Genomic DNA, 27,444 nt, shown 5'->3' with positions numbered 1-27,444 from the left:
CATTCCATAGGATGGAAGCAGCCCAACGAAAGTCCTGTTATAGTGAATGGGAGCTAATGATCCATGCAGAAGACAGATGCAGATCTTGTGCAGAGCAGAGTGGTTGAGATTGGAGATATTTTTTGATAAGTAAAGAGATATATGCTGGTTCAGTATGGTTAATAGCTTTATATCCAAGTAGAAGTATTTTATATTGAACACGGTAAAATACAGGTAACCAATGGAGGGATTGGCAGAGCGGATCAGCAGATGATGAGTGTCTTTCTAGGAAGATCAGCCTAGCAATATCATTAGGGACCACAATACTCAGAGAAGCCTTGGTGATTGGTTTAGGGGCTTTCCATATATTTGCATTTTTTGTCACCTGTGCTTACTGTAGGTTATCAGTGACAACCAAACATAGGTTTCCTTACGCTATAAACACTTGCTTTCATGACCTATTGTCAAATACTCCAGTGTGAACACGGCAGCTGCTTCCAAATCCTGATGGCTGTCTTTGTGGCTGGTATCTTTTTCGCTGTAGCCTCTATAACAGTACTTCCTAATTACAGCTTTATCCAAGTAAACACTCAAGGGCATGGAATTCGTGTCTGAAGGTCATGTTAATGACTGGCCCCTGCCCCAGACACAGATTTCAAATCCCCAGGCACAGTTCCAACACCACAGCAAATAACAGCTAGATGCTTCTCTGGCAAGTCAGACGCTCAGTTTGAACTATCTATATATCTAGGTATCTATTTATCACATTGTTAATAAAAAAAAATTCAAGTTAGATTCTGAATTGGTTCTTTCTTTTACTATATATTTTTAGTTCATGTGTTTGAAGTGGAATTACAATATTAACAAATGTGCTTCTGTTTTGCTGTCAAACAAATGTCTTTGTTTTCCTCTTGTGCTGCTGCTGCCGAGATCAATTTCAGCGACAGTGAAGAAAGGCGTGTTTGCTGGAGGATCAATCGCCTTTGGATTGTTACTAATGATTGGTTTTTCCATTTACAGTGAAGCGTATTTTGTCCAGCGGCGATCTGTGCAACCAGCATCTAGAACTTATTTTTTTTGTGTGTCGATTTCTGTGCATTAATATGGATTATCCTATATAATAAAATACTGCTCCTCACCTCAATGGGGGGATTCAAGTGTTTGGCGTAAGTGTTATGATGTTCTTAAGTATCTTCATAATTGTTCATTAATGATTTGTTTTCATAAAAAGTCTTTGGTAAATGTATTCAAACTAGTGGTCATCTCTTTAGTGTATATATATATATATATATATATATATCTATCACGCTCAGTCAGCTGTGGTGAGAACTTCCTGTCTTCATTGTGGGTTATTTTCCCTTGGCTGGGAACTACAAACTTCTGAGCGATTATCAACCTGCATGGTTCATCCTATTTCCTAACCGAATTTGCCCCTGATGAAGTCATGTTGACGAAACGCGTTGGGACCTTTTACAATAAAAGATTATTCTTTGAACGAAGTCTACGTGATATTGTTGAAACAGCGGAACTGTACTTCACACATTCAATGATTGTAATATCATGTTGATTGTTTATACGGGCTAGGTGGTACTAATAGAGCGCACTCCTGACAAACCCCCCTCTATATATATATATATATATATATATATATATATATATATATATATATATATATATATATATATATATATAATATAGTAATATACAGGTGTTCTAGCTGAAATGATGTAAATCCTCTATGTCCCAAGCATTCCTGAAAACAGATCCCGTACCTGCGTTCTGTACACATCTATTATAAGAGTTTGTATTGGTCACAAGCAGATTAAGTAATTAGGTGTTTCAGGAACCAGATGATGCAGAAAATAAGATTACTCTTTGCTATGAAAGGATGTTATGTTCCGTAGCGGTAGTTTGGAAATAAAGGATCAGTAGCTGGACTAATGCGTGAGAGATGACATCGGATTTCTACCAAGAATCAATTAGAGATTTTGGTTTGACTTTTCAGCACATTATTGTTTTATACTTAATGAGAATCTCCTAAGTACAGCACATACTATTTTGATCCTCTGTAATGAGATATATACAAGATTAATAATGCAGGATGCATCTTGTATGAAAAGACTTGCATCAGAGACTTTCAAATATAATATTTTATTGACAAATGAATAAGGTGGTTTTTAAAAGAGCTACATCATGCTCTTTGGTGCAGTCGTTCCCCTGGATTTCTCTTTGCGTGTATTCTCCCATCAGCTGTTTTCTGCTTATAGGCTTTGACAGCGTGCGCAGAAATCAGCTACCGCAATGGGCTGCGACCAATTGATCTGCCCAATTAAAATACGTCCATTGCAACATTTTTGCGTAAAAGTAAATATTTACAATAATAATCCATGTACATTTGTTAAATACAAACACACTGAGGCAGATGTATTAAGCCTTACCAAGAGATCAATGCAAGGGTGATTGAGAGAAAAACATCCAGCCAATCACATCCTGCCAATCACATCCTAACTGCCATGTTACAGGCTGTTTTTGAAAAAAGTCAGTAAGGAGCTGATTGGCTGGACGTTTATCTCTCTTTATCACCCTTGCATTTATCTCTTGTTAAGGCTGAATACATCTGCCCCAAGGTAAGAAAACTTCTAGGGCATTTTGTAAAAGAGAAGCAAGACATGCATTAGCTTTACCCTTTTGGTGATGGAGATTAACGTTTTCCTGTGTCTCATGAGTGTGGTTCTCGCAGCTGCAGCTTACATAAAAATAGGCACCATTTCATCCTACTGATTGCATAGCATGTTACAAGATCTGAGTAGGGATTCAGCTGATTGGGGATGGGGCTTATTTTTTATTGTCTTAATATTGGTAGATGTGTCTAGATCTCAGTACATACAGTAGGGCAACAGGTGGCACAGTGGTTAACATGGTTGCCTAACTGAGCCGGAGCTATGAGTTAGATTACACCCAGGGCCCACTTTGTGTTAATGTTTGTGTGTACTACATCTTGGAGAGTGGTAAACTACCAAACTCAGCCTGTAACATGGCAGTTAAGATCTGATTATCTGGTACTTTTAGAACTCTCCAATTTATCACTTTTCAAGGCTTTGTACATCTGGCCCTAACCCTCTTGCATAAACGCCATCCAATTATTGGACTGAGTAGTTCAGTAATTGAATAGGTAGCTTTAGAAACTGGTTGCTTTGGGCAATTTCCATCACTCTCCAAGACTTGGTATACTGTATCTTCCCTACAGTGTCGATCACCAACACAGAACCATAACAATAAGGGCTTTAAATGCTAGTATACATTGAAGATCAACAGTCTCTTCTGGTGAGGATTAGATTGTGTTGAATTAATACATGGATTATCTTTTTTTTTTTTTTTTTTTTTTATAGAAAGGGGCGGGAGGAGGATGTTGATTTTACACCATTTTTCCAGACTTACTTCTGGGTTGACACTATGGGCCATAATGCCATCTGAGTCTGGCAGCCATGGGGTATGCTGACAGCTTTTTTTTAAAAAGAGCATTCACTTAAAAGGCAAAATCATGCCTTTTAAGTGCCCCTTTAAAAAAAGTTTGGGTTCAGCTGGCATCCCACATCCAATATTGCTGGTTCGCTGGGGGGGGGAAGACTTAACAGACCAAAATGCAGGGTTGCACCGGGATTGAACCTTTCCAAAGTCCCAGTGCGATGCTGCATTTTGCGATGTGAAAGCTGCATAGGTTGGGAGCATTTTTTTGTGTTCTTTTCACTTATTTGTATGCACTTGAATTTCAATGTCTACCTTGTGTAAACTCTATCTACCACAGCGATGTGCATCATGCGTTTTGAACTAGATTGCATCGTATCTAGTTCACAACGCATCCAATGTGCTAAAGCAGTTTGTGTTTTGAACTAGATACAATGCGATCTAGTTAAAAAAGTACGGGCAGCAATGCTTTCGGACTGTACACTGTGATGTGTGTGTGTGTGTGTGTGTGTGTGTGTGTGTGACACCGTGTATGGACACCATAAGCCTATAGAATATTGGTAAAAATTGTTCCGTTAACAAACTTTAATTCTAGTCTCTTTTTTTGGATTACATAATAGATTGCTATACACTGTAGATATCAATTTGCAGTATTAGGTGTGTCTGTTGTTTAGTCCTCTGAATAATATGCTTGAAGTAACTGGAGTGTTTATACATAACAAATGTAACAAAGTCCAAGTTGTATTTTCCCCTCTCCTGCAGCAGGTTGCCATATTCTGTGCCAGAGCATACACATGTGACTGACTAATTGGCAGGCTTGCCTTGCAGGTATGCTCTGTGTACACTGAATTGATTAATATACCGTCGTTTTCACAGTTGCTTAAATAACTGCATTCTTAGTTGAGTAATCTGTAATAGACGTGTATTTAATGATTTAGGGCCAGATGTACTAAGCTTCAAAAGTGATAAAATGGAAAGTGATAAACAGCCAGCCAATCAGCTCCAACCTGCCATGTCACAGGCTGTGTTTGAAAAATGTCAGGTAGGAGCTGATTGGTTGGCTGTTTATCACTCTCCATTTTATCACTTTTGAAGCTTAGTACATCTGGCCCTTGGTGCTGTAATGGACTGAGCATCATACTTCCCTACCATCCCGGAATGGCTGGGTGGCTCCCAATAATTGGGTCCCCCTCCTGGCCCAACCGTAGGGTAGGCAAGTCATCCGCTTGCTCCCCAACGTTCCCGCCTCCCCTGGACTTGCTGCAACATTTTCCAGAATTTGTGGGTCTTGCTATTGTCCAGGTCAACATGGTCACTTATTAACCCCCAATTAGAGTACTTGCTCTGCACGAACAGTAATATATATATATATTTTTGTATAGTAAATATTTAAACTATAAATGGGGGACATGCATGTAACCTGTGCATGCTTTATGAGGAAAAGGAGACATGCTTCACTCTGGATCTGGTCTCTAGTGAGGCCTTTAAGATCTCCAGTCTCTAATGGTATAATAGGGTCATCTTGAAAATTTAATTTAGAATTTGATATAGTTACAGAATAATACCCAGCTTGGAATGTAGGTTACCCTGATCTGGTCGATATACAGTCCATCTTGGGTGGTCCACAATGGGCGAATGACACTTCGCTGGCACAGGTGGAGACTTCAGGGTCCTGTGTTGTTCTTTAATTCCTCACTGCCTCTTAAACGTTATTTTAACGTGTAGGACTCTGCTTTAAAAACGGGTTGAAATACCATTTAACTTTAAACGGTATTTCAACTCTGTCACTTTCCCACTGCAGCCTTAAAACGGTAAATTGCGCTGAAAATCGGCAATTTACCGTTTTTTTAGCTGCAGTGGGAAAGGGGCATTAGTGTGCTGGTACTGTTGTTTATTGATCTTGTATTCTGTTATTGTGATGGTGGGTGATTATCACAGGTTTCCAGCTGCACCTGTTCTGAAGCGCAGAAACTATATGTTTCTTAATTTGTTGTGAGCATTTAGATATATACATATACAATGATAAAGCAGTGCTTATTCATCCCGCCGACGTGCTACAGCTTTCCATCTCTGCATGCTGTTCAACGAGACTGGAATGTGCAGTGTCTCACACGTATGTGCTTCCTATTCTTAATGAACGGCATGCCAAGGCATAAATCTGCGGCTTGCCGGCGGGCTGAATGGGCATGGCTACATCTGTATATAGATAAATGTGAACAATAACCTAATCCAGGGATGGGGAACCTGTAGCAGGGTATGCTGCTGTTGAACTCAGCATGCCCTGTTACAGTTATGCTATTTGGCCATGCTAAAACTGTTACAGGGCATGCTGGGATGTGTAGTTCAACAATAGTTGGAGGGCCAAAGGCACCCCATCCCAGACCTAATCCTTGTTTCTCAGCCAAATCAGATAACTGTCATTGGTGAGCTAATTTTTGCTGGTTAACTTCATATATAGGGCCAGATTCTCTAAGCTTAAAAAGTGATAAAATGGAGAGTGATAAACAGCCAGCCAATCAGCTCCTGTTTGACATTTTTCAAACACAGTCTGTGACATGGCAGACAGGAGCTGATTGGCTGGCTGTTTCTCACTCTCCATTTTATCACTTTTGATGCTTAGAATCTAGCCCATAATGACTAATTTTAACATGAAGTTCAGAAATAGTCCATATGTTCCTAATTTCTGTGTGGTGCTGGGTACATTGCACTAGTAGAAAATACTTTATCAATGTTGTAATAAATATAGATACAGCAGCATAAAAATACTCTTCCAGTGGTATAGGCCGATGTACTTTGGTGTTTTACTAATAATAATCCAGTACTGGAAGGTGGTATATGGATTGGCATGCAAGGCAAAAAAGGTAAACATTGTCCACAATAAGTATGGCTGTAAATCCTACTTGAATACTTTTGAAAACTAGTTTTTATAGTTGGTAATAGATTTTTGCACAGCGCCCCATTGAGGGGGTGTGTCATGCTCCACCCATAGGGCGTGTCTACTTCTATATATGGAGAGATTACGCCTAGATGTGTGGGTGTGTACTGCTACATCTGAGAGAAATCTTTTAAAATTATATATCCAAATTGAGATGAAACCCAAAGCATTAGTAAGAGCTACTATACTATTCTTATACAAAGAAAAGTCACTGATATGCGTCAGGGATTGTTCATCTTTTGTGTTTTGAGGTTCTATATTAATGGCTACAAGACATGCATGTAGCCCTAGGGATCATTGTATTTTATCACCAATGCTGGGAAATGGCGCTGATGAGTCCCAAAAATGTATCAGCTACATAATGTGGGCTAGGTGAGATGAGGGAAATTGCTAGAATAATCAGGGAGAGAGGGAGATTGCTGCTATTACAGGGAGTCTCCTGCAGAATGCAGGATGGTAGGCAACTATGCTGCAAACACGGTTTACACTTGTTTTATATTCCTTCATTTTCTGACCAACCAATTTGGCCACAAACTCTAACCATAACTGATGCAGTTATTTATCATTTATTAGTAAATATCATTTATTAGTAAATATAGATGTTTTGCTTGTGTCTAGACAGGTCAAGGGGGGGATTTATCAGTTTTATCATCATTAAAACGTGCATCATTTTTCAGACGCATGATAGATACGAGCTGATTGGCTGGAGCACCATTTTTCATATACAATGAAATCTAAAGCTCATTGCGTATGATAAAATTCGCTGATTAATCAGCCCCTAATGTGGTACACCCGTAACGATTTAGGGGCATTTTCTAAGCTATCTCACTGTCGTAGTGTGTAGGGACCATCGCCGCTGTCGTCTGGCAATTCATATCCAACCTGAAAGTGGGCGCCATGCTAGGAAACAAGTACCCTAAGTGTTCTGAGCATTCTAGCATCTAGGGGACTCGCAAGGCTGCAAAATTCACAGCCTTGCAAGCCAACCAGAATAAGGACCTCTGTGAGGATACCTGGAAACCCTGACCTGTTTAGGGGCCTGAGGACTGAGGCTGGGACCCTATGATCCAGTGAAAGCAGATACAATAACATGCCACAGGTGGCTATTATTTATTGAGCATTCCTCTTTGTGCTTTCAAGCAAGAAACAACAAGTAACCAGATGTTCATTTTAAAATCTGAAATGAATCCTCACCCTAACAGGAGATGTAAGCAGTTGTTACCATCTGCCTTCTTGTCTTATACAGTTGTGCCAAAACCTGACAAATGTAAACACAAAGAACCAACTGGCACCTGTCAGAGTCTGATCAGATATATTCCTTTAATGTGTAACTAGGTAGTAATGCATATCCGGGAACTTAGTAAACCTAAAATACAATGCACAGTAGAACCAATAATGCCCCTTTCCTACTGCAGGTCTAAAACGGTAAATTGCCGATTTTTCAGCGCAATTTACCGTTTAAGGTTGCAGTGGAAAAGTGCCAGAGTTGAAATACCGGTTAAAGATAACCGGTATTTCAACCCTTTTTAAAAACAGAGTCCTACACGGTTAAATACCGTTTTTGAGGCAGTGGGAATGCCTCTGAAACGGTATTTAGTTAAAAAAAAAAAATCGGCGTGGGGTCCCCCCCACTGCCGTAACTAGCACCAGGCTGAAGATCCGGGGCTGGCATTAAAAAATCAGGAAACCCGACAAATAGGGCTTCGCTGTTTTTTTAAAACCAGCTCCAGGTCCGGGGCTGGTTCCCAAAATACGGGGGACAAAATGACTAGGGGTCCCCCGTATTTTAAGAACCAGCCCCAGGCCAAACAAGCCAGCAGGGTAATGCCAATCAGGGGCCGCTAGGCCGCAAGGCGGCCAATAGCGGCATTCGGGAGGCGGAGCCGCACGATGTACACAAACACTGTGCGGCTCTCAGCTGTTCGATTGGTTCGCGTGTCGGTTTGTTATTTTGCAAAGACCCCTTCCCTGGACTACGTCGCCCTGGGACAGGTGAGTATAGTTTCCTTCCACAGCTTCCACCATGGATTTCGTCGGACTCCGGACGCCGATGCCATCGCTGACAGGGATGCCGATATGGATACAGACGCCGACACAGACCAGGACATCAGGACCAGGGCTACCTACGGGCTCAAGATAGGTAAGTATCAGTATGTGTGGGCTGTGGATGTATTAAACTTTTATTTTTCACGTGCGCCAGTGTGTTTATTGTACTATTTATTTTACTGTGGAACTACAAGTTCCAGCGGGCCCTTTAATGCCCCGCAGGCTGGGACTTGTGGTTCTCCAAGTCCCAGCTTGCGGGGGAGGCTTGCTGGGACTCATAGTTCCACAGTAAAAGACAATAGTTTTTATTCTATTTTTTTACACCATTCCATCAGCCCGATGCCCACCGCACAGGGGCATCGGGGACAGCACCAGGCTTCAGCCTGGTCAGGTAAGGCCTGGAGGGGGGGGGACCCCTTCATTGGGGGCGTCCCCACTCCCCCAGGGCCCTTGGCTAGGCTGACCGGTCAGAGGGCTGAATGCTTTGGCCAGGGGGACTTGTATAAAAAGTCTCCCCCCGGCTGTGGCATTACCCTGCTGGCTGGTTTGGCCTGGGGCTGGTTCTTAAAATACGGGGGACCCCTAGTCATTTTGTCCCCCGTATTTTGGGAACCAGCCCCGGACCTGGAGCCTGGGGCTGGTTTTATAAAATCAGGGAACCCCTATTTGCCGGGTTTCCTGATTTTTTTTTATTACCAGCCTCGGCTCTTTCAGCCTGGTGCTGGTTACGGCAGTGGGGGGGACCCCATGCCATTTTTTTTTTAAATCCCCCCCCCCCATCTTTACACTGCTTAAACGGGTTTTTAAACGGGTACAGTGTGAATGTGACAAAAACAGCTTTTAAACGGTAATTTACCGTTTAAAAGCTGCAGTGGGAAAGGGTCTTTATGGCTCTTACCCGGTTAAAGACCTGTTTAAAAAAAACAGGTCATTACCCATGTGGGCAGTGGGAAAGCAGCATTAGTTGACTTTATTTTTGCTTACAATTTGCTTTACACATTAATAGAAAGCCACGACTGAGACTTATAATGTGATAAAAGCTAAAATAACTATTTTTAAACTGCCGTTACAATACTTGGCTGAATTGGTTAATGCATTTGTAAATGTTTTAAAAGCATATTTATAATTGGTTACTGTGGCTTGGAAATAGTTGGAGAGATCAGAAGTTGCCTTATCATGCTCTGGAAGTGATGTACAGTATCATGAGCACAAGTGTAACCAGTCCCCTAATGAGGATTAAATATTTATCAACATTGGATTACTAGTTTCTGAAGACATGTGTTAGACACAGGATAATGGTTTATTCTAAGATGAAAGGCTATATTTATTATGCAGCACTTTTCAAAGCCCCTGCTGGCTTTAAAGGGTTAGCTATATTCACTACTAAACCAATAGTGTTGTAGTGAATATACAGATGTGTCTTCCTTCAGTGTTGTGGCAGTCATTTATTTATTTATTACCAGTGTCTTATATAGCGCACACATATTCCGCAGCGATTTACTGAGTATAGTTGAACATTCACATCAGTCCCTGCCCCAGTGGAGCTTACAATCTATATTCCCTACCACATGTACACGCACACACAGACATTTTAGGGTTAATTTGTTGGGTAGCAATTAGCCTACCAGTATATTTTTAGATTGTGGGAGGAAACCAAAGTACCCGGAGGAAACCCACGCAAGTACGGGGAGAATATACAAACTCCACACAGTTAGAGCCATGGTGGGAATCGAACCCATGACCTCAGCGCTGTGAGGCAGTAATGCTAACCATTACACCATCCGTACTGCCCATCCAACTAGTTGGTTGGTCTGAAAATCTGGTACTGGATGTGAGCAAATGACAATCAGCAATTTGCGTTTTCCCCAATAAATGAATCCTGTTCACATCGCTGTGACAGTAAAGGTCCATACACAGGGTGATATTTCATTAGATATCGTTCATTTTGTGCCCTCTGAATGATATTGTTCAAAATATTGTCCAGTGTGGATGCATGATCGACAAACGATGTGCGCTCCTGCTGGTCATTCATCAAGGTTTATGTCTTCAGTGCATGCAACTCAATTTTGGATGTTATTTAAAAAAAACTAGGCTGTAGATCGTTCGTCTATCGTTCAACGTCATATCGTTCAGTGTGTAGGCACAATATCTGGGACACTGGGAAGTTCAAGGGAAATCGTTCACTAATATCATTCACTGCACACATCATTTAGTGCAGTGGTTCTCAAACTTGGTCCTCACAGTTCATGTTTCTGGTCACCTGACGGGTGCACTTGATTCTGTGAGAAGACCTGCAAAACAAATCAGACTAATATATGGGGGCCATTAGATGTAATTGCTATGCTGCATGCCTATATTCTGCATGTGGCTCAAGCTTTATCTGCTTACAAAATACTACATTACAGGGTTTTCCTTTTAAGACACTTTAACATAGCATTTCTTTAGCATATCATATCAATTATGCTCTTGTAAGGAGATGGTTCTCACTCTCCTCCTCTTAACCACTTGCCTGGCATTGTCATTTGTGCAGCCAAGGGTCAGTTACTGGCTTGGTTATATCACATACTGTAGAGTAGAGCTGCCCTGCTGTGTTCCCCTCTGAAAGGTGGAAATGGATTCCTCCTGCTGGTTTCTGACATTCAACATCCATCCCACAATGGTGCCTGAGAATGCCTTGTGAGATCTAGAGTGCATGTACAAGAAATAAACATGTCGGTAGCGCGTCTCTGTGGATCCAACTGCAGAAGGGGGGACTGAGGATCGGTCAGCCCTGCCCCCACAATCTGCAATATGGTGGGTTTAGTGTAGGAGTATATTTTGGTCCAATGTGTTTTGGGGGGAGGCGGTACAATGGTCGGGCTGTATTTAGCTGGTTGGGGTTATATATAATACCTACAAAGTGAAACAGGGTAAGGGGGGTTAACTATATAGCGGAGGCCCATTGAGATCGGGGGTGAGGGAGGGGGCTATGCTCCAGGGAATTATTATCAGTAGGAATGGGGGTGATAATGCTGGGCATTATTTTGTCAACATATTTCTGCTTTAGACAGATATTTTATAGTGGGATCCAATGGTAGTATAAAAAACACTAAGTTTTTTTTTTCTTTTTTTGAATAAAATCTTTAAATATGTTTTTAAAAATACAATTTACACTTTGTGTGTAATAAACATAATTGGAGAATAAAAAAACAATAAGAATAAGAAAAGCTTTATATAAATTGATTTGCTAACCATTCTGAAATACCGTTTTCAAATTTGTTTTCAGATCGGGCCCAGCTGCCAAGAAATATGATCGAAAACAGCATGTTTGAGGAGGAACCGGATGTGGTTGATCTGGCTAAAGAGCCCACCATAAATCCTCTAGAATCTGAAGAAGTGGAGTATGAACCGAGGCGCTCGCGATTACTTGTGCGTGGTTTAGGTGAACATGAGATGGAAGACGACGAAGAGGATTATGAGTCTTCTGCAAAGTTGCTGGGCATGTCATTCATGAACAGAAGTTCAGGTCTTCGGAACAGTGCAGGGACTTACAGACCGGTTCAAGAAGGACTGTGCCCAGTTCCATCTGCGAGGACTGTGATTGTGAGCGTTGTGCTTGTTGTGATCTTAGTTTCTATAATTACAGTGGTTTACTTGCTTCCAAAGTGTACATTTACCAAAGATGGCTGCCATAAGAAGAACCATTCAATGGAACTGATCTACCCGATTGCTAGTAATGGAGACTTATTTCCATGGACAAAAAGTAGACTTCCCAATGCTATTAAACCTTTAGAGTATGACATTACCCTTCACCCCAATCTTACGGCAATGGACTTTTCTGGGGTTGTGCAGATCAAGCTAAAGATTGTAGAGGACACAAAGACCATTGTACTTCACAGCTCAGGTCTTCAGAACATAGAGGCAAGTCTGAATCTGACGGGAGGCTCCAGTTCTAAGCTCAGTGTTTTGCAATACCAACCTTTTGAGATGATCGCCATGAGTCTGCCTGAAAAGTTGATGAAGGGAATAGAATGCGTGCTCACCATTGAATATAAATCTAATTTTTCAAGCTCTTATTATGGATTTTACAAAATCTCATTTAGCGATGAAAACAGGTAATCCTAGTCGTACGGCTAGCTGCTTTTCCTATTTATGTAACCTTCATTTATGGTCTTTATGCCCTCTAAGCTAGGAACTGTAGCGGGCAGAGCGCTGCTGCACGGGGGCAGCATAAGGGGGGGGGACCAGGCCCGCTGATGTCACTGTTGTGGGCGGTCCCAGACCGCCGACATCATGAAAGTGGTGTGCCTGGTCCGCAACAATGCAAAAATGGGCGGGCCAGGCCACCACCGACATGAAAGGGGGCAGGCCTGGCCATCCCGAAGGCACTGAGATGCCGGGGAAGCACCGGGCATCGCCATCTATGGCGGCACTGGGCTTCCCCGTGCACACAGACGGGTACAGGCAGCAGGCTCTTTTAGCAGGGCACTGCTACAGGGGCATGGCATATTTTGCCCTTTAAAAATGGGGCAGGGCGCAGCCTCCCGCTAAAACAGCCTAGCAGGAACACTATGTAGGGGATGCGGTCAATTTGCCGGCGGTCGGGATCCCGGCGTTCAGAATCCCGACCGCCGAAATCCCGAAACTTTCTCCCTCCGTGGGTGTCCACGACACCCATAGAGGGAGAATAAAATAGCGCGCCGAGCGTAGCGAGGCACCGGGCCCGCTGCGTGGCGAGCGCAGCGAGCCCGCAAGGGGGGGCGATCCACGTATCCCCCCATGTCGGGATTTCGGCGGTCGGGATTCCAGTGTCGGGATTCCGACCGCCGGGATTCCGACCGCCGGCATTACGTATCGGATCCCTATGTAGGTATGTATGTAATGTGTGTGTGTGTGTGTGTGTGTATACTGAAGATCTATATAATATATTACAGTTCCGGTACTCGGCACTTAATGTCTCTGTATACATTCTGGTAGTGTGCCAAGTGCCTTCCCAGATGCAGTTCATATATGGAGGATAGCGGGTGGCACTTTCGGTCCTTCTTAGGGGATATAACAAAAATCTGAACATGCTTACCTGCGTGTTGTGATATATATATTTCATTATGGAAACAAAATAAGTGATTTCAATGAAAAATATATGAAGACCATTTGAAATCATAGTGAGTATTGTATATAACATCGTTATCAAAATAAAATAACAAAGGTGACAAATCAATATACAACAAATAAACACAAATCTGCCAGTCTTTGTAGTAGATACCTATAGAAGCACCAACCCTCTGGGCCCAAATGAATAAACATGTTAAGCTGGCCAAACACTAGTGCGATTTAGGCCTTTTCAATCATATTCAGATGCATCGGGCCGAGAAATCAAATCAGAAATGTCAAATCGCATGTGTTTTATCTCCAATTTTATGTGCGGTCCCATGCACATTGGATGAGAGCCTGAGTTCATATGGGCTGCACTATAGATTTGTCAGATCCAGCAGCCTTGGCTGGGAACGCATGTGGTGTATCGTATGCGATCCTGCTACCCGGCAGTTCAAGGGAGATCGCATGGGGGGGGGGGGGGGGGGGGGTGCTTGAAAAGTGTTAAAAAGGAGAGTGACAAACCACCACCCAATCAGCTCCTAATTGCCATGTCACAGGCTGAGTTTGAAAAATGACAGGAAGGGGCTGTTTGGTCGGTGGTTTATCACTCTCCATTTTAAAACTTTTCAAGGCTTAGTACATCTGACCCTTAATTTTGCTTGCTGGAAGCAATACTGTGAGCTGCAATAGGACATCATTGCAGTCCATGTGACATCCCATGGGGAGCATGTGTCTGACAGGGAGATAGCTCTTTCGAATCTATAGACAACCTTCCAGAACCGCATCCGTTTTCCCTAATGTGATGTTCTATTTTTGTGTGTGGTGCAGGTGGTTGGTCTGCACCCACCCTGAACAGTATAATTATAATTATGCTAATGTAATAAAAAACAAAAAAAACAAACAATGAATCTACAGTTTTATATTTACCTTTTATTTGTTTATATTTCTTTACACGGTCACTCCTGAAGTGCAGAGACTCCGACCCCCTACACCCCCAACACGGTCACATGACCTATTTATCTAAAGTATGAAACACAAATCTCTTTGATTTCTGGGACTGTAGGTTCTATTAACGACAATTTTAAAGGGATTTCAGTGTGCGTGGTTATTAGGTGCTTAGGGTACCAATGTGGTGAATGTGCCATTGGCCTTTACTGTCCTGTTGGATGCCCTTGGTAAAAATACATGTATTACCGGCGCCATAGCTACAGATTTGGTTGAGAGGTATGTGTTTGTGTGTCCTACTTCCGTGTTCACATTGTGTATTTGGAAACCAAACAAAGCTGTGTAATATTTCTTGTTTATGTAAACTTTAAAAACATGACCTCTGCTAAAATAGCTGTTATCAGAGTAAATGGAGATGCTGGAATGCATTATGTTAATGCTGCCTTTTATGTCTTGGTACAGTAAGTGGCTTGCAGCTACACAGTTTGAGCCCCTTGCAGCCAGAAAAGCTTTCCCTTGCTTTGATGAACCAGCATTTAAATCCACATTCCGAGTGAGGATCAAAAGAACTGAAACACACTTTGCTCTATCAAACATGCCGAAGGTAATTCTATTTCTCTCCTGTGTTTTCTGTGTGCGCTAATGGGAATATAATCTATACATAATAATCTGTGAGAGCTGGGGAATACCACATACAGTAGGCTGGTATCACTACCATGGTGAATTGTGTATCCTGACACGTCCTCTGTGCTTTGGATGACTTAAAACAGGGGCAATGCGTAGTTAAAGGACAAGGCTTGGTAAAGGAAATATAGTGCTTGCTATATGGTTACATTTCTGTTTTTCATGGCATGCAGCTCTGCAGTGTGATGCACTATGGGCAGTATTCAATGACTTTTGAGAGCTGTGGCAGCGAGCAGGGCTGCCTACTCACTGTCACAGCTCGCTAGGTAAGTATTCAACTGACCCCCTGCACATACCATTTCCCCCTCGATAGGATTTTGTAGCGATGGGGAAACGGCGGGTGCGGCCACTAAAACAGCGAGGCTCGTGGGTAAATGCAGAGGGCTCCCTGCAATATCCGCAAGCCTCGCTGTTTGGGGAATACTCTCCGTCATCCGACAGCGAGGGTTAAACGTAGAGGGACACTTGTTTTCGGCGATCCACACGGTTTAACCCCCTCACTGGCTGCATTGAATACGGCCCTATGTGAGCCGCTACTGATGAACACCTCACGTGTGGACTACACACATACAGTACTGGTTTATGTGTGTCATACAGTAAATGTGCACCCAGTTTTTGTTGGAGTATAGAGCTCAGTAGCTTCTAACATTGATGAGGTCATTAATGCACCTAATTATTTCTGTAAACCTTCATTTGTATTCATACTAAGCACTATTTCAACCCCCAATCACCTTGATGATGACCACACCAGTGAGCTTCTTAACATCAGTCTCAGCCTCGTCTCATCCGATATTCCCATAATCCCCAAAGCTACTGCAGCACATAGATTATTGTAGTCTGAGTCCCGCCTATTACATCCTAATAGAGATGCTCCCTAATTGGGCTCCACAAAAAACTTACGAAATGTCATCACACGTCTTGCAGATAAGCCTAAAAGTAATGACTGGTTCTTTATCTCTCGTCTGCATTTCATGTGGCTTACCACTGCTATTTATTTCTTTATGAACAGTTTCTTATATAGCGCACACATATTCCGCAGCGCTTTACAGAGGATATTTGAACATTCACATCAGTCCCTGCCGCAGTGGAGATTACAATCTATATTCCCTACCACATGTACATGCGCACAAATTCATTCTAGGGTTAATTTGTTGGGTGCCAATTAGCCTACTTGTATATTTTTGGATTGTGGGAGGAAACCGGAGTACCCGGAGGAAACCCACCCAAGTACGGGGAGAATATACAAACTCTGCACAGTTAGGGCCGTGTTGGGAATCAAACCCATGACCTCAGTGCTATAATAGAAGCAAATGGGCAGCAAGATGTACTGAAAATCCTGGAGTTCCAGACTATTATCAGTCCTCTCACACTATACTTTTACACAACTATTCATAGAGGTTTCAATGCATATTACTCCACATAGTACTTATTATCCACTTGTTCGCCTTCCATGCCTCTGTCTCTGTCAGCAACTTTATACCCACTTTAAAAATTCTGTATCTCTGCGTCATCTTTAAATGACGTGTAGGAATAAAGGAGTGAGCAATGTCAGTCCAACTGCTACCACTGGTGTAGTATCTGCAAAATACACAAAATTCCATTAATTCAGATTATCTCACCCCATACACAGCTAGTGGACTTTTCCAACATGACTCCCCCTTTTACCTGTCCTCACTTCAATCTTCTTCCTTCTCTTTACAGTTCCTGAAGACTCATTTCTTTAGTGATGGCGATCTGTTTGCTTTCCATAATCACTGTCTCATTTCTGCATCTTACAGTAACCCCGCAGACTTTTCCACACCAGCAGATACAGGTGTTATTGGGTGTCGGATGACGCTCCAACAGTGGGGATCCTGACAGATGTCGGGATACCGACTGCCGGTGCTCCGACGGGGATACCGACACACAGGGGCTATTCTCCCTTGTGGGGGGGCCCACAACCCTCATAGAGGATTGGAACCTGTGGCGAGCGTAGCAGCATGGTGAGTTGCAGCAGTCCCGCAATTTGTCTAGATCGCTTAGAAATGAAGCATGAATCGCTCCGTGTGTAATCTCCAGAGTGACGGCGATCGCCAGACTAGGGGCCAGATGCACTAAGCTTCAAAAAGTGATAAAATGGAGATTGATAAACAACCAGCCAATCAGCTCATGACTGACATGTCACAGACTGTGTTCAAAAAATGTCAGACATGAGCTGATTCGCTGATTGTTTATCACTCTCCATGTTATCACTATTGAAGCTTGGTGCGTCTGGCCCTAGATCTTGACTACATGTAGTCAAGATCTAGTCAGATCGTCGGTGTTCTAATCAGAAAACACTGGTTAGCACAGATCGCCCATACACACATTGCTACGTGTGTATAGGTGCAGCACTCAGCATGCAGGCTAGCATAAATCGCCTCTATGTATGTGTCGTTTAAGAAATCCTAATGTTGCTAGCATTGGATGGAGGCATAAGGTGACATGGATAGTAGATGGAGCAGGGAGCACAGTCAGCACGTGGTAGTGTTATGATGCACCTTCTAAATTGTTGAGGACCCATTATAGTGTAGGATGCACACCTACGGGCATGGGAAATTGTCGCACAATGAGCCCAGTCCCACATCTCACGCCTATCTGATACGCTCAAACTCTCTCCCTCATTGGGAGAAAACAACCAAATTTGGGTGAAATGCTGCCCATTCAAGTTCCGTCAATAGTTTGCACCTTGTGTAATGTTTCTTATTTTCAGATCAGCACAACCGCACTCCCAGATGGGCTTTTACTTGATGAATTTGCAACCAGTGTGAAAATGAGCACTTACCTGGTGGCTTTCATTGTGTCTGATATGAAGAATGTGTCTGCAGAAGGCAATGGGACTCTGGTAAATATACCGGGAACATGACTTTCCGCCATTTTCTGTCCAATTGTAAATAATACAATAACGTTTGTTCATTTAGATTTAATATTTGATTTGCAATGTTTAGACTAATAGTATTGTGTTTTTTTGATATGCAGGGGTGCAGTATTACCTTTTAGTATATCAATGTAGTATACAGTACGTAGAATTCATAATACATTGTTATATAGGGCTGGCAAGAGGGACAGGCTTGCTGAGACCTGTAATCCCTCTTTAAAGGGCACTGTTATTTATTTTACACAATCAGCTATGCCCCCCAGGAATCCCTGCCCAAGCAGACAAGTGTGACGTCATGAATGCATTGGAAGGTGGGCGTTATCAAGTGTGCCCCCTTGCTGTGTTAGTACACCTCCACTAGTATGAGTCCGAAGCTGGTTGTGACTAATACGGCAGACCTCTACTCTTCTTCTTCCCAGTATTTTTACAACCTGGACCGGCTCACAGGGCACGGTGCTGGTTTTTCTTTTGGGCTAGAGGAACCAGGGCCGCTGAGAGGTATGCCGGGCCCCGCCAAAAATTTGGGGGTGTGGTCTAATTGTGGGAGGCATGGCCACCTCCCGCAATTAGGCCACTCCCCAAAATGTTTAGGGGGTGTGAAAAAAACCTTGCGCTGTCAGTGAGTTGCTCATGCTGAGCCTGCTGTCAGCACAGCACATGCTGTAGTTGTGTGCTGCTACTGCTGCCTGGGTGGAATGGAGGGGGGAAGGGGTCAGGCCAGGGCCCCCACCAGCCCCCTCCAGCAATCCCGGGCCCATGTAATTAGTACACCCAGTGGTCGAAGTGGAAATTTTGAAGTGGGGGTATGGAAATTTTGAAGTGGGGGTATGGAAAAGTAAAGAGTGAATATAGTGCGCACCTTCGGACACCCCCCTGTCCATCAACGTCCCCTGCCAGACTGCCCCGTTGTACAGGGGTATTACAAAAGCACAATATGCGCTGCTGAGTGATCAGAGAGCATCCTGAGGGGGAAAAAAAACTTTTTTTTTTAATCTTCAGATTAAAGTGGGGGTATGCCATACCCCCGTATACCGCCCCACTTCGACCACTGAGTACACCCCCCCCCCACCACCACCACCACCCCACCCTCTTGACGGCTCTTGGAGGAACAATTAGAAGCCTGCAGGGCTCTCCATTAAACTTTAGATAAACTTGCACCCTGCAACTCACACATACTGCGAGTTTCGGGAATGCTTGCATCTTAGTTGTAGCCAGAGTCCATACTTTCATAGAAGCATGGGCCCTATTACATTTCCCCCATAGCCTAGAATACTATAGTGTATTAGAACAGTATTCTGATCATGCAGTGCTATGTATATATATACAAGTGGGAAGCGGTCATCTATTAGAATGAACTTGGGTCTACAGTCATTAGGTCGACCCCACTAGGTCGACTGGCAGGAAGGTCGACATGACTTAAGGTCGAATTTGCATAAAGGTCGACATGAGGAAGGTCGACTGGTCATAAGGTCGACATGAGGTTTTTCACTGTTTTTTGAGCCGACATGTGCCAACAGGCGTTATTTCATGCCCTACCATCCACTAGGGCGTGGAGGAGGTTATTAAAGCTGTGGCGAGCGAAGCGAGCCACCGTGCCTGATGCATTGCGAGCGATGCGAGGGTCCGATTCAAATTGCCAACTGTGTCCATGTCGACTGTGTCGACATTCGGATAAAAAACCAGTGAAAAACCCATGTCGACCTTATGACCAGTCTACCTTCCTCATGTCGACCTTTATGCAAATTCGACCTTAAGTCATGTCGACCTTGGCCCATGTCGACCTTAAATCAGGTCGACCTTCCAGCCAGTCGACCTAATGACTGTAGACCTAAGTTCATTCTGACAGATGTACCGATTCCATACAAGTGCCCACTGAACAGATTCATCTACCCAGGACTAATGTGTTAACAGGGCTTGTTTCAGATGTTAGCAGGCCTGGTATTTTACTACTTATAGTTTGTGATGCAGTGAACTGATTGTGTTTCCTATATTTATTTGACTGTGTAGTCAATAACTATTTTATGCTGTTTTTTTCCCAACAGCTTTCTGTCTATGCTGTACCAAAGAAAATAGAGCAAGCCCAATATGCACTGAATGTTTCAGTAACACTGCTGGAATTTTATTCTAAATATTTTGGAATCCAATATCCCCTCCCCAAACTAGGTTTGTAAATCTCTTACAGTGCTATTAGTTCATTTTGAATTGACTATAAATGACTGCTGCTCACTAAATGCATTGTGTATCCAGAAATGTATTTGCTACAAAAAATTGTTTTAAATGGTCTACATACGGTATATGACTTTTGAAAAATTCCCATTAGGAAATATGTGATCTGCATTTATTCATGATGTAATGAAATATTTGGTATCTTGCCGAATGGGTTGTGGTTCCTTTCGCAATAACAAACTAGACAAAATACACGTCCAAAACACACATACAGTACATTTATATTTATACATATCTAAAGCACACGCAGGTCTGGCAAAAGTAACGTGCACAGAGATTACGATTTGGGTGGGGCATGTTCAAACTGAAATCTAAATTGCAGTGGTACAATAAAGTTATCTAACAGATGTGGGCTGCCTGTAAAAACCAGTGTTTGCACAGAAAACCTATAAATGTGTTTGCTCACCTTGCAAGGCAACATGATTCCTGATCAGACCTTTTCTCTAGGCTGCGAATGTTTGCAGCCTAGTGAACAGGTAAATGCTGCCCACCGGCCGACCGAACCCCCCTCCTTCCGCATGTTCTGTGACTCCAGCTTCCCGCCCCATGCAGACGCCTGCTTTCCCTGGGAACACACAATGCTTCGAAAAGCGAGTCCAATAGGAAGGACGCTGATCAAAGGAAATGTAGGATAAAGCACTCCCTTCATCGGCTACTGGATTTTTGATACGTTTTGCCAAATTGTGTACCCACTTCACCATGATAATGCAGTGACATTTAAGGAACGAAGTACTGTAAAAGCACTTATTTTCGCGCGGCTTTAATTTTCGCGAGCCTTCCGTAATCGCGAAAATTAAAGCAGCGCAAAATATCCCCCCCCCCCCCCCCTACGGGGGTTCTATTTACAGCAGGTACAGTAGATAATCGCAACATTTTCAGCTCGCGAAATCACCGATTTTGTCATTATCGCGAGAATTACTGCTTGCAAAATGAAGTGCTTATACAGTATGCACTTTTCTACATCTACACCAAAGTTTAATACTTGAATTGCTTTACTAGCAAACATGTATCGGGAACAGTATTTTTTTTTATACTCCAGCCACTTGGAGTATGCACCGCTAGGGTGGGCTACCTCCCGCAGCAGCAACAGTATATATGGTACATGTAACTTGTGCATTTGTCACATTAGCCGTGTGAGAGAGAAGATAAGGGTTTAGGCATATCTGTATATACAGTAAATGCTTATAAGCGAGGATCTTCTCTTTGTACAAGCGTTTTACTCACATACCCGAGAGGTCCTCTCCCTGATCTCTGGTGATGCGGTGACTCTGCAGGACGTACTCTCATGTTGATTTGCAGAACTGTGGTAATTGGTTTGCATCATGTTTGTATGAAAATTAATTTGTGCACATTATCCAGTCATCCTATTACCATATCTCTTGATTACTTGCTTGTTCTCGTGTTAAATATTTAGCATTTTCCAGCTTCGAGAGCATTTAAAGGGTTTTCATCTGACTGCACAATGTGAAAATGAAGTTTCCCGATATGAAGCTGTGATTGTTATTTCTGCTCTCGGAACTCTTGAGCTGATGAGCAGAGATAAGCAGGAGACATTAATCAGATTTGGTCGTCATCTGTTTGACATTAAAGAGCATCCTGGTGCTTGCAGGCAAACATTGTTATGGTAGTCTTACGGCTTAGAGATGAGAGCACTTGAAATCTGCCAAACAAATGACTCGGCTTGGCAGTCAGCCACCGCCATGTTATCAGTCAGCCACCGCCATGTTATCCGTCAGTAGCCATGCAGACTGCTTAGCAGGTAAATGATGAAGAGGTTGCCCAAAGCAACCTGTCCGCCTCTGTCCTCTATCTAGCACTGTCTATGACCACTAGAAGATGATTGGTTGCTATTGGAAGTGCACCAATTTTATCCATCCGCTAAAGGTTGGTAGAGCACCATAACTGATTGATCTCTTTATGTCCTACCATGCCACTTAGGGGGTTATTTTGGTTCACTCTTTCTGACAAATTCCTTCTTAGACGGACAAAACCATGTGCACTGCAGGTGGGGCAGATGTAACTTGTGCAGAGAGAATTAGATTTGGGTGGGGTTTTACTACAAAGTGAGATCTATATTGCAGTGTAGAAATAATGCAGCCAGTATTTACCCTGCACAGAAACAAAATTACTCACCCAAATCTAATTCTCTGCACATGTTACATCTGCCCCCCCCCCTGTAGTGCACATGGTTTTGTCCATCTAAGAAGGATTTTGTCAGAGTGAACTAGAATAAGGCCCTTAGTATAGCAGCTTGCTCAGTCACTGTAGGAGGCATCATGTCAGTGTGAATTATGGCCCTTATTCAGATCTGATCACAGTACTTTGTTCTCAAAATGGACAAAACCATGTGCACTGCAGGCGGAGCAGATGTATCATGTGGAGGGCCAGATGTACTAAGCTTCAAAAGTGATAAAATGGAAAGTGATAAGCAGCCAACCAATCAACTCATACCTGCCATGTCACAGACTGTGTTTAAAGAATGTCAGGCAGGAGCTGGTTGTTTATCACTCTCCATTTTATCACTTTTGAAGCTTACTACATCTGGCCCAGAGAGAGATTTAAGAGAGTTATTTTGTTTCTGTGCAGGGTAAATACTGGCTCAATTATTTTTACACTGTAATTTAGATTTCAGTTTCAACACACCCCACCAAAATATAACTCTCTCTGCACAGGTTACATCTGCCCCACCTGCAGTGCACATGGTTTTGGCAATTAGCGGCCCTCCAGCTGTTGATGAACTTTCAGCATGGCCAAATAGCAAAACTAAGGCAAGGCATGCTGGGATGTGTAGTTTATCAACAGCTGGAGAGCCGCTTATTGCCCAGCCCTGCCCTAAGCAGTAAATGGTCAGATTGGGGCAGGGTTACTGCTAGGCAGCATTCCTGAAAATGGTTGCGTCACCCCACTTTTCTGTGTGTGCCCAGATCCCGCGCTGATTTACTGTCCCCCAGCTACGGATCTGAGGGGACTGTCTGAGTAACCTGAGGGATAAAAGAAAAATGATTTTACTAAAAGGTTACTCAGCCGGCCCATGTGTTTGCAGATGATCTGATGCTGCATTCTTGGACAATATCCCCTGCCAGACGTGCCTGGTTTTGTATTTCATATAGTTTCTATCATAAATGTTGTTGTCAAAATATACGGGAAATAGTCTGATTACAGATGAGGCTGTGTAGTAAATCTAGCTGTGGGCGGTTCCTAGTGTTGCCATGGTGTGTTGACATGTATGCATCTTCTCTTTATTTACAGTTGAAGCTCATTTTAATAAAGCGCTATGGGGGTTATTCTGGTTGATTCGCAATTCTGCAAATTCGCAGCCTTGTGAGTCCACCAGACACCACCCTGCCAATGCCGATACGCACACCCCACACACACACACACACACACACACACACACACCGCGTTTGTATGCACGGCTGCGAATGGATGTTTAACATAAACATCCATTCGCAGGCTGTGGGGGAACACCCGTGCAAACGTATGGTGCTTGCGAATGGACCAGAATAACGCCCTATGTTCTTAATTAATATTATTAGTGCAGTTAACATCCCGGTGGTCAGAATAGGGATTAGGCTGTGGGGAGGGAAAGGATAGGGTTAGGCTGTGGGGAGGGTTAGGTTTAGGCACCAAGAGGTCTCTACCAGAGGGGAAGGTTGGGGGGAGGGTAGAGATCGATATTATAGATTCAATTAGCTTACAAAACAAGAAATGTTGTTGTGCAAGTCCATAGATGCAGATGAAATTCAGCAGTAACGAGGCTTTAGGACAGGGGCTAGTAAAGGGTCTGTGCTGTGCAAAATGAGCTCATACCCTCTGACACCTGACTCTAATGCCCTCCTACGCTATGCAACGTCTTCACTTGGAGAAGTTGCATCCAAACCCCCTTTGAGCTGCCTGGTTCCTTCCTGCCGCATGTGGTTCTTCTGCATGTTATGTATCGCATGCTATTTGGGCTGATTTCTCGTCCGGAATCGGGTGAAGACGGGCACAAATCACATAGTGTTTGGGGGGGTATTTAGGCTGGGTACACACCTAAAGATTTGTCCGTCTAATCTGTCTGGTGGGAACTAAAACCTGCTGATGTATAGGAACAAGCGATAATCAACCATTAGCTCCCAAATGCTGGATCATGGATAAAAATAATTGCTCAGTTAAATCTAATGGATTTCACCACTGTTTGGGAGCATTTGTTCGATTCTCATATACTCCCATACATTACCAGGTCTTTGTTCCACTCATATACTCCCATATATTACCAGGTCTTTGTTCCACTCATATACTCCCATACATTACCAGGTCTTTGTTCCAACCAGATAGATTGGACAGACACATCTGTAAGTGTGTACCCAGCTTTACTCCTGTGCTAGTAGCAGATAAAGCCATGCCAGAGAGACACACAATTCACTTACTGCTGAGCTGATTTGTCAGGAGATTATTAGAGTCCTCACATCTCTCTGCTTTATATAGTTATATGCCCTTGCATTTATTTGATTTAAACCTAAAACCTTTGAATTCACCTTTCAAAAATGCTTCATTAATTAACATGTGATATCACTTGACATGAGAATGAGTATTTGTGTTGTTGTAGATCTGGTGGCTATTCCTGATATCCAGGCAGGAGGAATGGAGAACTGGGGCCTGATCACCTTCCGGGAGACCACTCTTCTTTTCCAGGAGAACTCCTCTTCTCTGATGGACAAACAACTGATCACTGCAGTCATTGCTCATGAGATGGCCCATCAGGTATACTTTTCATACTATTTTATGTTTTATACTACTCTGTGCTACAGAGTTTTCGAATTGATGAAAAGCTATCTTAACTATAATTAACTGGAAATGTTTTACAACATCTACCTGTCACCTGCCCAAACATATCCATTCATGTGACTCAATCAGTGTTTGCGCCTGCAGTGGTAAATCTGAATTGATGGTGTGTTTGAATTAATTTCATGAAAGATTTACATAGATGAATTAAGCTGATGGTATGTGTTACCTTTATTAGATTCTAAATGTAAATATAGATAAACAGAGAGGTTCCAAGAATGCTGTAACTAGGAATGTGTGTTTTTTTTTTCATAAATGACCCCAGCTCCAATTGATCTTTTTCCTCAATATTATGCTGTGCTCCCTTTCCAACTTGCCCGTTCCTTGGATTTCTGCCATCAGTTACGAGTTACACCTCTGTTGACCAGAACAGCAGACACAGAATAACATAGACCATGAGTAGGGACTATGGCCTTCATAATTACGAGGCCTAGAATTCTACATACTTTTTTTTGTAATCTCAATTTCTAAAGGTAGATAATACATAAAGATAATAATATATGATCATTCAAAGACCATGTAACAGCAACAAACATTACATAGCCATAACGAAAAAAAAGATACATGCAACATGTAGCTAGCAATAATGACCTAAAGGGTCAGATGCACAAAGCTTTAAAAAGTGTTAAAGTTGTGAGTGATAACCAAGCAGCAAAATGCAATTTTTCAACCCCAACCTGTCACATGACAGTTAGGGACTGGTTGTAGAGTAAAGTTGAGAAAGTAGAAGAGGAGAACTAGACTGGGAAGGGGAACACCAGGCCGCATGGTCATTAAAGTCTCAGTTCTAAAGCTGTGTACACACGGGGCGATATGGTCGCTGATGAAAAAGAAACTGCCGGGGGGAGCCTGGCAGTGGAAATCAGCTGGTCGCAGAAGCAAGCTCCTGCGAACAGGGATCACTACGGGGAAAAAATGGGATCGCGCATCCGGCGATATATCACCGGTGCACACTCCCATCGCAGGCAATATGGTCGCTCAGCGACCATATTGCCCGCGATATTAGCAAAAATCGCCCCCGTGTTCACACACCATTAGAGAGAAGCAATTAATTAAATAAATAAACAAATAGGCCCTCTGAGCCATTAGCAAACATTAAAAAAATGCATAATAACTGGAATATTGTTTATTCCAGTGTAAGTAGGCATCTAGTATAGTGAGACTACTAAGGGGTCCATATATCAAGAAATGTTATATCTAAGCATGGAGGAGGGGAGTGATATATTCTATAAGAGCAGCAATAGAAGGTGTAGCAGCCCACCTCCTGTCAGTAGCGAACAACCGGTTTATTTCCGACAAGGCTCAGAAGTGTCTGGAATTTGTTTATATAACAAAACCTGCAATCGGTCTTTATGAGATTGTCAAACAACCTTCCTGTCGGTGATAAAACGCCATCTCTGAGATCACTGAGCGTTTTCACCAAATATGAAAAGTATGAACCCTTTAGTCCTCATGAATGCCAACAGAGGTCTGTTTTCGATGGGTAAATAGTGTTAACCCTTTGAGTGCCAACATCTCTGTGAGAGATGTGCAAAATATCCTCTAAAAATGTCAGCGTTGCTCACATTTGTTATACAAATTCAAATAAAATGAAAATGTCATGTAAAAAACAAGTCCTCCTCATCAAAACTTGAATCCAGATCAATCTCCCACACCATCTAGAATGGTTCTTTTTGCTCTGGAGGAAAGGCTACCAGCAGGGAGTTCAGAATTAAAATGGCTGCCTTACGCTGTGGTTGATAGGTGCAGAGAAAGGGGCGGGGTTCCCTAAATGTGCATGATTTACTGAGTGGGAATAAAACCAGTAATCTGCAAATATGCAGAAATGATACCTATTCAGCAATCCATCCTCTGGTCCACATCAAACTACTCTCCATTTCACAATACAACAAATTCAGTAGTGTGTTCTGATATCATTATGGGCAAAACCACGACCATACAGCCTTAGTATAACAATCACAGTTGTACTTGGCACAGTTCGTTGCTTTTCATTCAGTCCGCTATTAAGTCATGTCCAGATAATGTCCTTGTCTTGCAGTGGTTCGGGAATCTTGTGACCATGGAATGGTGGAATGATCTATGGCTTAATGAAGGATTTGCCACCTACATGGAATATTTTGCCTTGGACTCAAAATTTAAAGACCTGAATGCTGTAAGTATATGTTGTTCTAGCAGTGGCCGTCTCCATGCCTTTCTTATTGTACTCTGTGGTGACCTAATGCCATCTTGAAGCATATTTACATTACTGAGGAAATACGTGATTGTATTATTATTATTACTATGGTACCTTTTACTTATAAACCAGCTAAGGAGGCCACAGAGACCACCAAAGTATTACAGAGATAGTCCTCCAGCCCATGCCTTTGGTGTG

At 42.8% G+C, this 27,444-nt stretch overlaps 1 protein-coding gene across 1 annotated transcript in view; it reads left to right on the top strand.

Annotated features, from left to right (window-relative positions):
* LNPEP (leucyl and cystinyl aminopeptidase) overlaps window positions 1-27,444 on the top strand; it is a 93,012-nt gene that overhangs the window by 22,337 nt on the left and 43,231 nt on the right. The window contains exons 2-7 of the mRNA XM_083151744.1: window positions 11,691-12,519; window positions 14,906-15,047; window positions 17,859-17,990; window positions 20,066-20,186; window positions 24,838-24,992; window positions 27,112-27,225. Of these exons, the coding sequence (XP_083007870.1) occupies window positions 11,691-12,519; window positions 14,906-15,047; window positions 17,859-17,990; window positions 20,066-20,186; window positions 24,838-24,992; window positions 27,112-27,225 (1,493 nt within the window). The remainder of the gene's footprint in view (window positions 1-11,690; window positions 12,520-14,905; window positions 15,048-17,858; window positions 17,991-20,065; window positions 20,187-24,837; window positions 24,993-27,111; window positions 27,226-27,444) is intronic.

The sequence above is a fragment of the Crinia signifera genome, chromosome 1 (assembly GCF_055691185.1).
Source record: "Crinia signifera chromosome 1, ASM5569118v1, whole genome shotgun sequence".
NCBI lineage: Eukaryota > Metazoa > Chordata > Amphibia > Anura > Myobatrachidae > Crinia > Crinia signifera.
This window is presented reverse-complemented; position numbering and strand designations above follow the sequence as displayed.